This window comes from Pristis pectinata, chromosome 6 (genome assembly GCF_009764475.1).
Source record: "Pristis pectinata isolate sPriPec2 chromosome 6, sPriPec2.1.pri, whole genome shotgun sequence".
In the NCBI taxonomy this organism is placed as follows: Eukaryota; Metazoa; Chordata; class Chondrichthyes; order Rhinopristiformes; family Pristidae; genus Pristis; species Pristis pectinata.
In genome coordinates this window covers 63,818,270-63,834,041 of record NC_067410.1, presented here as the reverse complement: position 1 = coordinate 63,834,041, position 15,772 = coordinate 63,818,270, and the positions used below count along the sequence as shown (strand labels likewise).

The 15,772-nt window shown below is 43.2% G+C and overlaps 1 protein-coding gene across 3 annotated transcripts in view; it reads left to right on the top strand.

Moving 5' to 3' along the window:
- Positions 1–904: 904 nt before the first annotated feature.
- Positions 905–15,772, top strand: part of inpp5d (inositol polyphosphate-5-phosphatase D) — a 112,718-nt gene continuing 97,850 nt past the window's right edge. For all 3 annotated transcript variants that reach the window (XM_052017724.1, XM_052017723.1, XM_052017722.1), the window contains exons 1-2: positions 905–1,094; positions 12,330–12,393. In XM_052017724.1, coding sequence (XP_051873684.1) covers positions 961–1,094; positions 12,330–12,393 — 198 coding nt within the window. In that variant the 5' untranslated portion in view covers positions 905–960. The remainder of the gene's footprint in view (positions 1,095–12,329; positions 12,394–15,772) is intronic.

Sequence of the window (15,772 nt, the reverse complement as noted above, 5' to 3'; positions counted from 1 at the left end):
ATTGCAGTGAGGTATTGGATCTGTGGTCTGGAACCAATAATCCTAGCAGAACTCAAACTGGGCATCAGTGAGCAGGCTATCAGTGGTCACCTGCTTATGTCATTTTTGCTGGAGATTGAGAGCGGATTGAAGGGGTGGTACTTGGCCAGATTGAATTTATCGCATTTTTGTGGGCTACATATCCCTGGGCAACTTGGTTCTAGGCAATTGCTACAAATTGCAAAAATAGTGCCATAATTCTGAAGAGAACTGTGAGTGTGCCCAAAGAACACAGACACATTAGTAGACAGGCTGTGTGGGTAAAGCTGTTAAAATAAAGGATGTGAGCATCAGCATGTATGACCAAGGCCACATAGTGCAGACTGTCTAAAGCTAAAGTCTTTGAAATTAATCGTTAAGCTGACCATCTAAATTACAAAGATGTGCAGAAAGGATAAAATAGATATTCTGGGAGGGAAGGGATTGCACTGATCAGATGGAGGCTGCGAAAATGGCAGGGCAGGAATTGAATTGGTTGGTCAGCCCCCCCCAGTAAAACTGGGTTCTTCAACTTCGGTAAGTGAAAGTTAATGAACTGGTTGGGTGTTGCTAGGTCTGGCGGTAAAATGGGCTGGTTGCATGTTACTAATTGGCTGTTTGGGCATTACAAAGACTGCAACTTAAACGGGATGGTTAGGCGTTGTAAGACCACAGGTTAAATGGGCTGGTTAACTGCTGGTGAAACGAGACCTGCACGGTTTATTGGCTGCTGGCGAGGCTGGAGATGATTGGGCTGATGATACTGCACTTGAAATAAACTTCAACACACGTGTTATTTCTGTATGTCTGACAATAGCATTGAGGAAGTGAAGCTCAGTTTGGCTTTCTCGCTGGTAGGAAGGGTTGGTTCAGGGAAGAGGCGGGGTTGTGACTTTCTCTGAACGGGGCAGCGGGGGTTTGAATGGAATAAAGCGAGGGAAGATGAACGAGCGGTGGTACCATGAGGACATCTCCCGGCCCATGGCTGAGAAGCTGCTGGCCAAGGCTGCGCAGGACGGCAGCTTTCTGGTCCGACAGAGCGAGTCCATCGGAGGCGCGTTCGCCCTGTGTGTGCTGTAAGTTACCGGGACGGAGGGGCAGGGCAGGGCTGGGCTGGCTCTCCAGCCACTGTACTGGGATTGGGGGTAGGGAGAGGAACAGCCCCCACTGACGCCGGGTCAGAGGCAGCCGCGCCCCTGACCGCTGAGGTGATACCAATGCCCGGCTGTCTTGGCTCGGGTCTGCCCTGTAGCCCAGCCCCGGGGCGGGTTTGGACTGACAGGTTGTGGACGTCCTGTGGCGGCGGGGGAGGGGAGTGCCCTGTCTCCCCTGCCCTCCCGTCCCGTCATCGCCCCGGGGTCCGGGCGGGGTCTCCGGATTCCTGAGTGATCGGGGGGCCGGGCTCCACCCGGCGGTCGCTCCAGGGTTTGATCTCAGTGGAGAGGATTCCTCGCCGAGAATCCGCAGAGAAGAGGAGGGTGTCGGGGTGCGGGGCAGCCCATCTTCCCTCACACCCACATCCCCGTCCCCCGCCCCGGGGTCTGTGTTGGGGTGAGGACCAAAACCCCTCTCCCCGCGGGGGGCTTGTTGGGGGTGAAGATCCTCTCCCACGAGCTGTGTGTTTAAGGTATGGGGGCAGGCCCCACCCCAGAGTGTGTTGGGGCGCAACCCCTCTTCTTCCCCCCCCCGCAGAGTGTGTGGTGGTGTAATGCAGACCCCCTCCTCCCCCGTGGGGTGCAGCCCCTATCCCCTGCCCCCCACGGGGTGTGTGTTAGGGCACGTCGCAGCTGCTGAGCTGCTTCATCCAGTGTAAGGTTCCCTTCAGCAGGTCAGCGCTCTCCCCAGCACTGGCAATACCTCCCTTTCTTTGGCCCATTCTCTATAAATCAGAAGTGCTTTTGCCGTTTGGCCCAGTTACTGTTGTGTGGTGTAGCTCTAAGTTTCCCCAAAATGAGATGTACTTTTTGAGATGTCCCTGTGCAGTGTGGTTGACATGGTTTCAAATACCAGTTTGCTCTTATTCAGTATCGAGTAATGGTTTTATGAACAGCTTTAGTAAAACCAGATTAACATGGACATGATGGGCTGAAGGGCTTGTTTCTCTGCTGTAGACCGTTATTATTTCATTATTTCCATTCCTAAATATTCCAGGTTGTGATAGAATGCTATTAAATGCTTTCTCAGATGGGTCTCCAACAGTAGCCACGTCAAAGTGTTCTTAATCTCAGAAACCCCTTCCACTATACTTCCTCTACGCACCCATTCAGGTCCCATCTACACAGATCCACCAACTGGGTTCTGAATTTCTATGTGATCTTTACTTTTAACATTGGTAAATAATTATCATTTTTTTACTGAATGAACCATTGCTTTCTGGCACATGTAAGATGATATGAATAAACCTGAAGAATGGGTGTGTAATTGATGAATGATTTTGTAATGGAGAGGTACATATTCATAGAATATAGAACAGTACCATAATCGGCCCACAGTCTGTGCTGAACATGATGGCCAAATTAAACTTCTGCCTGCAGGTGGTCCCTATCCTTCCATTTCTTGCATATTCATGTGCCTGTCTAAAAGTCTCTTAAATGTTACTCTCGTATCTGATACCACCACCTCCCTGGCAGCCCATTTCCAGGCATCCACCACTGTCTGTGTGTATGTGTTTTTATTTATTTCTATATACCCTCTCACCTTAAATGTATGTCCTCTAGTATTTGATATTTCTGCCCTGGGGAAAAGACTCTGGCTCACTACCCTATCTATGCCTCTAATAACTTTATAAACTTCTATCAGGTCTCCCCTTAGCATCTGATGCTCCAAAGAAAACACAAAGTTTGTCCGGGATGTTCCTTGCATAATAAGAGATTAAATAGGGTAGAGGAGCAAAATGATCTTGAGATAGAGATGAACAAATCATTAAAAGTGGAGACGCTGATTAATAAAGCTAAATTTAAGAAAAAAACAGTTATGCAGTTCATTTCTTGGAGGATTGGAAAGAATCCATGTTAGTTTGATCACGTTTGGGAGTGACCAGGTGTAATTTTAGTTTGCATGTTATTGAAAACATATAAAGGTCTGAAGAATGTACAATAAAGTTTTACAGGAAGGAAACCAGATCTTCAAGTATAAACTTCTCAAGAAGAGCTTAACGGATTGAAGTTCTATTCTCTAGAGAGGGAAGGCAATCTGGTGACCTGATGTTCTTTCAAGTTGTAGTAGGGCTGATGAGATAATGCTTCTACTTGTTAGAACAAAACTATGGGTGATTAAGGATAAGGTGGTCACTAATAAATCTAAACAAAAGTTAAGAAGAAGCCTCTTTCCCCAGAGACCATCAAGAAAACAGAACTGACTGTCACAAACAAATGAGTCTTCATTTAAGTACAAGGAAAAGAGGGACGAAAGAATAGACTATATTGTTTAGGTTGGGTGAAAAGCAGTGAGAAGTTGCACCCTTTTAAAGAACATAAGGAATGGAAGCAGTTGACCATAGACTCCTTGAGCTTGACTTTCCATTCTATAAAATCATAGCTGAAGAGTATTTTACTGGCAATTTGAGACTGCCTTCATATTCTTGAAGTTCAAAAATTTAACTCTGCTTTAAATATAAATAATAACTTGGTATCCACAGCAGTCAAGGGTAAAGTGCTACAAGCATTCACGAACTTCTGCGTGAAAGAATTTCTCATGAGTCTATGCCTAGATCTGGACTTCCCTGTAAAGGGAAACATTCTTAGGGTATCTATATTTATGAACTTTTCTTGCCACCTTCTTAAGAACCCTTCCTGTTACAGTACTGTTGTACATTGCGATTTGCTCCAGTTCTGCTACTAGCTGCAGCACAAATAGTAGAACTGATCTGTTGTTTGTGCTGTAGACTTGTGTAATTATGATATGGAGATGGCCTTATGGTTTTTCATCTGCATGAACAGTTTCTGATGACTTCCGGTTTGCACTTGGCTTGCACAAAATGATTAGGTGAAGGAGATTTGTGTAAAACTATTTCATTTGCGATTGGTATATAGCTTGCTTCTCCTGTGTTGTATAGTTTTATGTTTGTAGCATGAGTGACTCTTTTCCATCTGATAATCATAGCTTCTGGGTCACGTTGTTGCCACAAAGATATTTGATGGCTGATAAATGACCTTTATCAGTTCTGCTCTTGAGCTGGTCACTGGAACTTTAATTTTCATTCTTTCTTTCTTTCATCAGTGGAGCCTGGGGAAAAGGGTTGGCCATTTGGGTGCTCCACCTTGTTCCACTATTATCTATATCTGTACCTATCATGCCTTTGTATTCTTTACCACTCGCCTGTACACAGGACAATTTACAGTGGCCATTTAACCTTCTGCAGTCTTTTGGGTGGTGGGAGGAAACTAGAGCACCTGGGAACACCATGCAGTCGCAGGGAGAACATGCAAACTCCACAGACAGTACCTGAGGCCAGGACTGAACCCAGATCTTTGATCCTCTGAGGCAGCGACTCTACCATTGTGTTGCCCTAGGTATTGCAGTACCTGGCTGAGAATTGTAGTGTGCTTCATATTACATGACCTGGATACGAATGGTAGAGATTAGTAGAGAACCCGAGAGCAGAAATTTGAAATACAACAGAAGTGGAGGAATGGAAGAGGGATAGGCTACAATGTGGACAATCCATTTCTGCATTGTTTGTAGATTGCAGAGTTCCCTGTGGTGCAGGGCTTCATAGACTGAGCTACTTTGATAATTCATACAATTAATAATTTACAAAAAATACCAGTAACTTCAACATGCTCTTCATTCACTAATAGTCCCATGGTACTTGCCTTTTGCTGACCTTTCTAACAGCACAAAAATAAAAGCCTTTAGAAAATGCACATCACAGCCTAAATTTATTAATTGAAGCATGATGCAATGCCTGTGTCTTCTATGTGCATCTTGTCTCTCCTGATTCTCTAAGGATTTTCCCTAGTCACAAAAAATAGTAAGCCACTTAGCCCCTCAAGTCTGCCCTGCCACTCATCATGATCAAGGCTTATCGATTCCATGTGCCATTCTCTGTTGGAGTGGTTGCTATCCAAGTTGGTGTGGAACTCCTTGTAACTAATAGTGCACATGCTCCTGTTTACATCAATGGTGCTGAGGTCAAGAGGGTTGAGAACTTCAGTTTCCTAGGAGTGAACATCAAAAATAGTCTGTCCTGTTTCAAAGTGGTTGATGCCATGGCCAAGAAAGCTCACCGGTGCCTTTACCTCCTAGGGAGGCTAAAGAAATTTGGCTTGCCTCCTTTGACCCTCATCAATTTTTATAGATGCACCATAGAAAGCATCCTATCCAGATGCATCATTGCTTGGTATAGCAACTGCTCTGCCTGTGACTGCAAAAATAAAACTGTGGACATAGCTCAGCACATCACTGAAACCAGCCTCCCCTCCATGGTCTACACTTCTCACTGCCTCGGTAAAGCAGCCAGCATAATCCAAGCCCCCACTCACCGTGGACATTCTGTCTTCTCCTCCCTCTCATTGGGCAGAAGATACAAAAGCCTGAAAATGCGTACCACTGGGCTCAAGGACAGCTTCTATCCTGCTGTTATAAGACTATTGAATGCTTCCGTAGTTTGATAAGATGGACTCTTGACCTCACAATCTGCCTTGTTATGACCTTGCACCTTGTTGTCTACCTGCACTGCACTTTCTCTGTAACTGCAACACTTTATTCTGCATTCTGTTATTATTTTCCCTTGAACTACTTCAATGCACTGTTGTAATGAATTGATCAGTATGAATGGTATGAAAGACTCATTTTTCACTGTACCTCAGTATGTGTGACAATAATAAACCAATTTACCCACCTAAGGTGGTTTTAGTTAGTAGCCATCATGGTGTTGGTGAAGGGTAATGGAGCCTCCTGTTTTGCAGTCCACTGGACTTCATTATGTTCCTTAACAATGAAGTGTGCTTGCCACTGCATCAAGCTTTTAGTTATGAATGCCCATCTGCCTTCTCTATATATCTTGGCCAGTGAATTCATTGTCTGCTCCTATGCTGCAGAATTGGTGTGCCCTCCTGCTCTGCCAATCTGTGTTTTAGGTTTGATACTTTGCCACTTGCAGATGTTGCCTTTATTCCAGCCCCAGAATGATCCTAACATTAGTATATGTTGGCTCCAGCTATAAGATTAGATGATGGTGTCGTCATCTTCACTTCCATGTTCTTCTTTGACGGAGAGGTTCTAAAACCTGGATATCTTAAGTAGCTAAAGGGCGAGAGTTGGGTAGTGCGGAGGGAACAAGAAGAAAGTGAGAGATGGGAAAGGGAGCATTAGATATGCCTCAGTCCCTTTTCATGAGGTCCTCCTTGAGATTAAAACACATAAATTGGGTACGTTTAGGGTGGCACAGCTAACAGAGCAGCTGCCTCACAATGCTGGAGACCAGAGTTCAATCCTGACCTTGGGTGCTGTCTGTGTGGAGTTTGCATGTTCTTCCTGTGACTGTGGGTTTACTCTAGGTGCTCTGGCTTCCTTCCATATCCCAAAAACATGCAGGTTGATGGGTTAATTGGCCACTGTCTATTGCCCCTGGTGTATAGGTGGGTGGTAGAACCTGCTGAAAATTGATGAGAATGTGGGGAGAATAAAATGGGTTTAGTGTGAATGGGTGGTTGATGGTCGGTGTGGACTCAGTGAGATGTTTCTGTATCTCTAACTTTGTTTGTCTCTGCCTGCTATGTATGAGCCAACTTCTGCAAAAAAAAAAGGGAAATGTGTGAGTGAGGTTCCCAACTGCTAGTGTGCATGAGCTGAGTTGTGACTGTGAGGCTTGCATGAGTGCTCAGCGTGTGAGAGTTGAACACAGAACACACCATTTGGTCCACAATGTTGTGCTGATCTTGATACCAATTTATACTAAATGTCCTCCTCCTATCATCCATTTCCTTCATATTCATGTGTCTATCTAAAAGCCTCTTAAGCTCCACCAAACTGCCTGCTTCCATTACTACTCCTGGTAACCCATTCCAGGCACCTACCACTGTGTTTACATTTGTAAAAAACTTGCCTCTCACATCACCTTTATACTTTCAAGACACCACCAGCAACCCCACCGCCCCCATGTCCTTAAAAGCATGTCCTCTGGTGTTTGACATTTCTACTCTGGAGAAAAGATTCTGACTGTTTACCCTATCTATGCCTCTCATAATTTTAAAAACCTCCATCAGGTCTCCCCTCAGTCTCTGCAGCTCTGGGGAGAACAACCCAAATTTGTACAACATTTCCTTGTAGCCTCTAATCCAGGCAGCATCCTGGTAAACCTCTTCTGCACCCTTTCCACAGTCTCCACACCCCTCCTATAATGGGAATGGGGTGACCAGAACTGCAGGCAATACTCCAATTGTGGTCTGTCTAAAGTTTTATATAGCTGCAGCATGACTTCCTTGCTCTGATACTCAACCTCTACCAATGAAGGCAAGCTTTGAATAAGCCTTATTTACAACCTTATCCACTTCCATAACCACTTTCAGTGAACTGTGGACGTGAACCCTAAAATCCCTTTGCACCTCAATGCTATTAAGGGGCCTGCCATTAACTATATACTTTCTTCTTTCATTTGACCTCCCAAAGTGCAACACCTCATACTTGCCTGGATTAAACTCCATCTGCCACTTCTCTGCCCATATCTGTAACTGATCTATATCCCACTGTATTCTTTGATAGTCCTTTACACTGTCCACAGCTCCACCAATCTTGGTGTCATCCGCAAACTTACTAATCCACCCATCTGCATTTTCATCCAAATCATTGATCTATATCACAAACAACAGAGGTCCCAGCACCGATCCTTGTGGAACACCACTGGTCACGGACCTCCAGCCAGAATAACAGCCTTCCACCCCTAATCTCTGCCTTCTATGGGCAAGCCAGTTCCAAATCCAAACTTGCAACTCACCCTGTATCCCATGCATCTTTATCTTCTGAATCAACCTACCATGAGGGACCTTATCAAATGCCTCACTAAAGTCCATGTTGATAATGTCCACTGCCTTGCCCTCATCAAGCATCCTTGTCACCACCTCAAAAACTCAGTCAAGTTTGTAAGGCTTGACCTGCCTCGCACAAAGCCATGCTGACTGTCCCTAAGCAGGCCATGTCTTTCCAAATGTGCATAAATCCTGTCCCTCAGTATCCTCTCCAATGGCTTCCCCACCACTGATGTGAGGCTCATTGGCCTACAATTACCTGGATTATCTTCATTTCCATTCTTGATCGAAGGCACAACATTTGCTGCTCTCCAGTCCTCTGGGGCCTGATGCTATTGAGGACATAAAGGTCCTTGTCAAAGCTCCAGCAATCTCCTCACTTGTTTCTTTCAATATTCTGGGATACATGCCATCAGGCCCTGGGGACTGATCCACCTAAATGCTTTTCAGAAGACCATGCACTACCTCCTCCTTAATCTCAAAATGTCCCAGCACATTAGCATGCCCCACTCTGTTTTCACCATCCTCCAATTTAATCTCTGTAAATACCAACGCTAAGTACTCATTTAGTACCTCAACCACTTGAGAAACAAAGGACTGCAGATGCTGGTATCTAGATGTAAAACACATTGATGCTGGAGGAACTCAGCAGGGCGGGCAGCATCCATGGAGAAAAGCAGGCAGTCAACATTTTGGGTTGGGACCCTTCCTCAGGACTCATGATTGCCTTTGTGGATGAGCACTCCAGTATGTCCTCTCTGAGTACTGCTGTGACATTCTCTCATCAGTAGTGCAAACCCTCCAGCTCTTTTACTTCTGCCTCCCCCCCCCCCCCCCTCCACCCCATCACATCTAAAACAACAAAATCCAGGATTGTTGAGCTGCCTGTCCTGTCCCTTATGCAACCAGGTCTCTATCATGGCAACAACATTGTTATTCCATGTACTGATTCAGGCTCCAAGTTCATCCTCCTTGCCCATATTAGTCCCATGGGATTTCATCCCATCAGTCCCACCATGTTTATTAGCCTATCCCTTGCTATTCTTCCTTTCAGTCTGTCTTGTCATCCCATCTTTTTTGCCTGTGGTATATGGTGATGAGGCGAGTGGTGCAGTTCATCGTTATTCCATGTGGTGATAAATTCACTGCACTTTGGGAAGTTGTGTTAATTTCTTCCTTTGGCAAATCATGTTCTTGTAACAACACCCCACAATTGAGCTCTGCCATTATTTGTTCTATTGCCTCCTCAATATTTATCTGGAGACCTCCAGGAAAATGGGAAATCTCTACTGCTCTTCCAGCAAGCGCTCCGGTGCACTCATTAATGGCTACCATTGGCTCACTCTTGCACACTCAGCCACTGCTCAGGGTCACAGTCCAGAATATATGCGGTCAGTGGATAGTGTGGGTAGTATTGGTTGCAATAGGAAATAATGTAAAGGAGTTGGCACTACCAGTTTAGTGTCTTCAACCCCACAAGTATCATGTGCTAAAACCATGCATCACTTTTTAAGGCTTATGTACATTGTCTCTCAGTTGGCAGTCTATTTGAGATCATGTATTTTATGTTGTCACCCAAAGCTAACTTGGCAAAGAAAACCAATGATGATGGTGTCCTGCAGCATCTTCATCACCCAATCATCCACAGACCTTGAGCTTAAAGAAAAATAGGCATCTGCAACATGGAAAATACTATATTTATTCAAGAAAAACTAATTTTTATTCCTGCTGCTGTATCTTGTTGATTTCTACCATTCCTGTTTTATTTTCTCCATTCTCCTACCGCAGGAAAGATTAGCACACCTAAAGAAAGATGTACTGATAAAATGCTGTTACTTGATAGCCAAAAGCATTTCACAGCCAATTAAGTGTCTTTGGAAACTAATCGCTTCTGTAATATAGTAAATGCAGCAACAAATTTGTACAAATAGCAATGTGATTTATGACTAGGCACATTCATCTGGGAGATATTAATTGAGGGATAAATATCATCCAGGAGTCCATGGAGAAATTCGCTACTCTAGATCAAAATGATAGCATGAAGGCCTTTAATGCTTTCCTGTGAAGTCGTATATTGATTTTGTTTTTGTGTATCTAAAAGATGTTCTGAAATGCAGCACCCATTTGAAACTGTATTGGAAGCATCAAATTGGATTGTGTGCTGCTGTCTTTGTAGTGGAATTTGAACTTACAAACTTGCAACTAGGAAGAGGTGTACCGATGAGCCACAGCTGATATCTAATATGGACTGTCTCATCTTTAATCAAAGCAAGACGATAAGACCTTCCATTATCAGTGATTACACTCTTAAAACCTATACTGGAATTAATTAATTCATTCAAACCCCAATCTTAAAGGCTAGATTCTATAAATCTTGAGAGCAAAGGTTAAGCAAAAGGTCAGCCAAATCACTTTCTCTGTTTGGAAATTCCATGGAACTGATTCAATCACCTGAGAAGCTCTATGTAAAGTTATTCTAAACCAGTGGGGTCCTTTATTAGCGTCTAATTTCAGGCATTAGAATCCTACTTGCAGGTTTTACTAGATGAGGTTGTTACCTATCTGGTCAACACAGCAAGAGGTTGATTGGAGTCATAAAGAGGAAAGATTTAATTACTTTCCTTGAGACAAGAGAGGTCCTTCTTGATCCCAGATACTCCCATTTTGATGTGATTATTCTGTCTGGTGCACCATAGATTAGACGCCATATTTATCATTTTGCATAAACCTCAGCAGAATAACATCTCTTTTATGATTTTCATACCAACCGAACCAATGCCACTACTTTGATACCAGTTGATGTTAATTTGAGATGTTTTGCAATTGTCCGTGTAGGTTTGAATGCTTTTGCATTTTGTGCAGACCTAGCAAATTGATGAGGTCATTTTGTTGGATGATCAACTTCATCAGCTCCATGTGATGTAATGCAATTAACCCACAGGGAAGAGGAACGAAAGTCAAATCACACTTACACAGATGGAGAAGGAGAAGTGATAGTGAGAAACGAAAGCTGGACTCCCTCAGCACACCACATGAGTTGAGAAAGACCTAGCACACATGTAGGTACACATGGAATTTAAACAAGTGTACACAGTAATATCCTGGATTGAGATATATCAGGATAATATCAACATTTGTAAATCATACTAAGCTTGGAAATGAATAAAACATTAAGAACGATAATAACAGACTTGAGGAATGAATGAGCAAAATGGGCATGACGCATAGCAGATGTAATTTAACACAAAGATGTAATGATATGTTGTAAGAAGTATGAGGAGAGACAATTTCAACTACATTTTAAAGGGTTTTCCTGGAAATGGAAGGTCTGATGAATCTTTTAAAATTAGTAGGTCAACTTAAAAATCCCTTTTTTTATGATAGAGAAATGGAGTATAAAAAAAAATCGAGGGCCTATGTTAAAGCTTTATAAAATGAAGGTTAGACTCCAGCTGGAACATTAGGTTCAATCAGAACAGCTGATGTTAGGAACAACAGTCCAGGCCCTAGAGAGGAGTAGAATTGCAGCTAGATTTCCCTGCTCTTGTACTGTAACCTGCTTGTAAAAAGACTAATATACCGTTTACCTTTCTGATTGCTCACTGTAATCTGCATGTTCTGTGATTTGGGCACCTGGTACCATGGGTCAAAAACTGGGCAGCCTCCCTCAGAAAGAATCCAGTTTGGGATTAAGATCATTTACCATCTGCTGTTTATTGGAATGGAACCTTCCAGAATTTTCCAAAACAACCTTTTTTTTTCCCTAGAGAATACAAAGTGCAGATCAGAGAGACTATGGTTAGTGGTGTCATCTTTCAGATGAAATGTTTATCTCAAACATGAGTGCCGTCCATTCTCTTGGGTAGATGTTTTTTTTTAAAAGAAGTCCTATGTCTGAAAGGGACTTGGTGACACATTCCTAGCATCCTGTCCAAATGCATCCCCCGAGTATCTGCTCATTATTTTGCTGGGTAGAAATTCCATTTCTCGCACAAGGACTTCATTGGCTGTGAAGGAGTCATTGAGTCATGGCTGTAGAGCGCAGAAATGGGCCCTTTGGGCTACCATGTCCATGATAACTTTTTTGCCCGTGTGCACTAATCCCATTTTCCTATATTATATATTAGGAGTGTATCCTTCTATGCCTTGCCTATTTACCTGTCACTCTAGATGCTTCTCAACCGACTTGGAAAAGGAATAAAGTGCTATCAATTTGGAAATGGTGGACCCCTCTTTAGTGGGAGTGGTTGTTGCCTAAGGGCAGTAGGTGTCAGATTAAATGCTCTAAAGTAATTGTGAATAATCCATTTAAACCAGGCATAATTTTTGTTTTTTTTCTTTCAGGCATGAAAAAGCTATCTACACTTACAGGATTTTTATAAATGAGGACAATTTGTTGTCTATTCAGGTAGGTGATCACATTTGCCTCAATACTGAACTGCAGTCAAACTTGTGACCTCAGCCTGGAAGAGCAGAGCTATATGGAAAGCTCATAAGATGAGATTCATTCCAAATATGGAATAGACACCAAAGATGCTGTGAATGTGTATTGAAAGTTAGTGATAGAGGATGGGCCTCTTATTTAACCTGTAGAACAATGCACTTCTGCTAGATCTGGCATTAGTCATCTTTTAGATTTTGATATCAATTGTTGGAATGATTTTTTTACCGCCCCCCCCCCCCCCCCCACCCCAGGATTTGAATGATCACTGTTTGAGACTTGAGAAGTTTCATCCTTTTGGTTGTTTCTCCAAGTTTGTGAGAGTCCCTCAGGAAGCTGTCGGAAAACCATGATGGGGGTGGGGGAGAGATGGGGGATGATCAGACAGTTTATCATTAGAGTTTGTTCCAAAAGCTTTGTGTTCTCCTCATTGTGTATTAACAGTTCATTACGGGATCCATGGGTGCAAAAACATGGAAAATGTTTACTAGATCCACCAAATGGAAATGGAGTTGAAGGCTAATTGCAATTCACTAATGCTGCCTGTTATAAAACACATATGTGGGGATAGCAGCTGTCCTGCCAAGACCACAAAATGAAGAACCACATGGATGAACTTCTGTAAAGCTATCGGATACTGTGGAACCACATCTCAGTGGGTTTGCAGTTTGAAGCCAGAAGAATAATGACAATGTAATTGCTGCACTTGTGTCAGGTGATGCTCACTGGTAGATTGAGGAAACAACACAAATAACAGCTTCCATTTTTATAGTGACTATAGGGAATTTTCAATGGAAGTCATGGGTTGCTTGCTGTCAAATGGCCTCCTAGCAAGGAATTCTCTATCTTTTTAACAGAATCCATTTGAACAACTAAAAATGAAGAGACTTGCATTTTTGAAATGCCTTTCATGACCGCAGGACATCCACAGCTTTATGCAGCCAATTTGAAGAACCAAAGTGTGTCCAATCTTGCTTTTGTAAGAATGCAGCAGCCAGTTTGTGGAAAGTTTTCACACAGTCATTATGATAAACTTTTTTTTTAATATTTTGAGACACTGGGATGGCGGGGGACGGGGGAGGGGAAGAGGTTGGAGATTCTGTTCTTTAAAATAGTGCACTAGGAGCTTTAAGACCATCTGAACTGGAAGGCATAGTCTCGTCTGAAAGAAATTTGTTCCATAATGCAGCACACTCTCAGTACCAACTAGATGTTGACATAGACTTGTGTACATGAGTTGAACCCACTGTTTTTGATTCAGAGGGGAGAATGCCATGTTGGCGCTGGAAACATGGCGGCACTTGCGGGCTGCCCTCAGAACACTCTACGCAAAAGATGTACATTGAAACACACAGTGAAATACATGTGACTAATAAAGTTATCTTGAATCCCCAAGCAAATTACATGGCAGTAAATTCTAATGGCATTCACCTTGGTAAATGAAAAATCTTTTCATTAGATTTAAAAATCTTTTCAATAGATTATCAAATCTATTGATAGTTGACAAAAGCAAAATTGAAGGTATTAGCTCGCCAGTTTTCAACAGTAAATTTGGAGAAAAACACTTGAAGAAATGGTTGTAGACTTGAGAAATTTCCCACTCTAATTTTTGAGTAATACGTCAATCTCTCACCCAGTTCTTGTAAGAAATGGAGAGCAGGTAAACACAGCTGAGGGGAGTTTGAGAATGCTAACAAATTTTTGTCCCCGCTTTAATTCTCTCAAGGTTGGATTGCTGCTGGCATGACCTGGGACAGGGAGGGTGATGACATTTATTGCCCTAGGTGCAGTGCAGATACTTGAGATATGGAGAGTGCTGGCATGAACTAGGCTGTGGGAGGGTCCTTGGCATGAGCTGGAACCATAAAGCTTCCCACCAAGAAATTAGTGAAAGATCCTATCCTCCACCATCTTCCACTGGAATATTGGTTACAATTATTTTCATTCTTGATCAGCTCAGTCCAGATGTCTGTGTAGCCTCGTGCTAAATGCCTATTGGTTTCTGTTCTCTTTTAAACAGTTGACCATTTAATATACATTTCACTTTATTTTCAAAATACAACTTTTTTTTTTCTGTGTTAAACTACATCTGACATCTATTTGCTTGCTCTGTGGTTTCTTCCAATCATCTTTGCAGAGTTCCTTTTGCTGAATTTGACACTATCAGCAAACTTGGAATCTAAAAATGAGCAGGCATTCTCTGCTGCAGACTAACTAAAGAATGATGGAACCTCTAGTTGTTGCAGTCTAAGGTTCCCAACTGCTTCAAAAGGGCAGCAATCATACCGGTGACCAAGAATAGCAGGGTAAGCTGCCTCAATGACTATAGCCCAGTACCTCTCTCATCTACCATAATGAAGTACTTTGTGATGTTGGTTATGGCTAGAATTAACTCCTGCCTGAGCAAGGACCTGGACCCACTGTAATTTGCCTACCACTGCAACAGGTCTACAGCAGACACAATCTCACTGGCTCTCCACTCTGTTGTGGAGCACCTAGACAACAAAACCTACAACAGGCTGCTGTTTATCGATTACAGCTCAGCATTCAACACCATGATCCCCTCAGTTAATCACCAAGCTTCAAAACGTGGACTTCCATACCTCTATCTGCAGCTGGATCTTCAACTTCCTTATCAGGAAACCACAGTCTGTACGGACTGGTAATGATATCTCCTCGCTGATAACCAACACAGGCTCACCTCAGGATTTGTGCTTATTGCACTGCTCTACTCTACATTCATGACTGTGTGACTAAGCACAGCTCAAATGCAATTTATAAAGTCACAGATGACACTACTTGTTGGTAAGATCTCAGGTGGCGATGAGGTGTACAGGAGTGAGATCAGCTGATTGAGTGGTGTCACAATGACAACCTCACACTCAACTTCAGCAAGACCAAGGAATTGATTCTGGACTTGAGGAAAGGGAAGTCAGGAGAACATATTCCAATCTACATTTAGGGGTCAGTGGTGGAAAGGGTGAGCGGCTTCAAGTTCCCAAGTGTCAAAGTCTCAGAGGATCTGTCCGGGCCCAACACATTGATGCAATCATGAAGGCAACACCAGTGGCTCTATGTCATTAGGAGATTCAGTATATCACCAAAGACTCTTGCAAATTTCTATAAATGTGCAGTGGAGAGCATTCTGACTGGTTGCATCACAGCCTGGTATGGCGGCTCCAATGCACAGGATTGCAAGAGACTGCAGACGGCTGTAGACTTGGCCAACTCCATCACAGGCACAACCCTCCCCACCATCGAGGACTTCTTCAAGAGGCGGTGCCTCAAGAAGGCAGCATTCATCACTAAGGACCCTCACCATATGAGACATGCCCTCTTCTTGTTA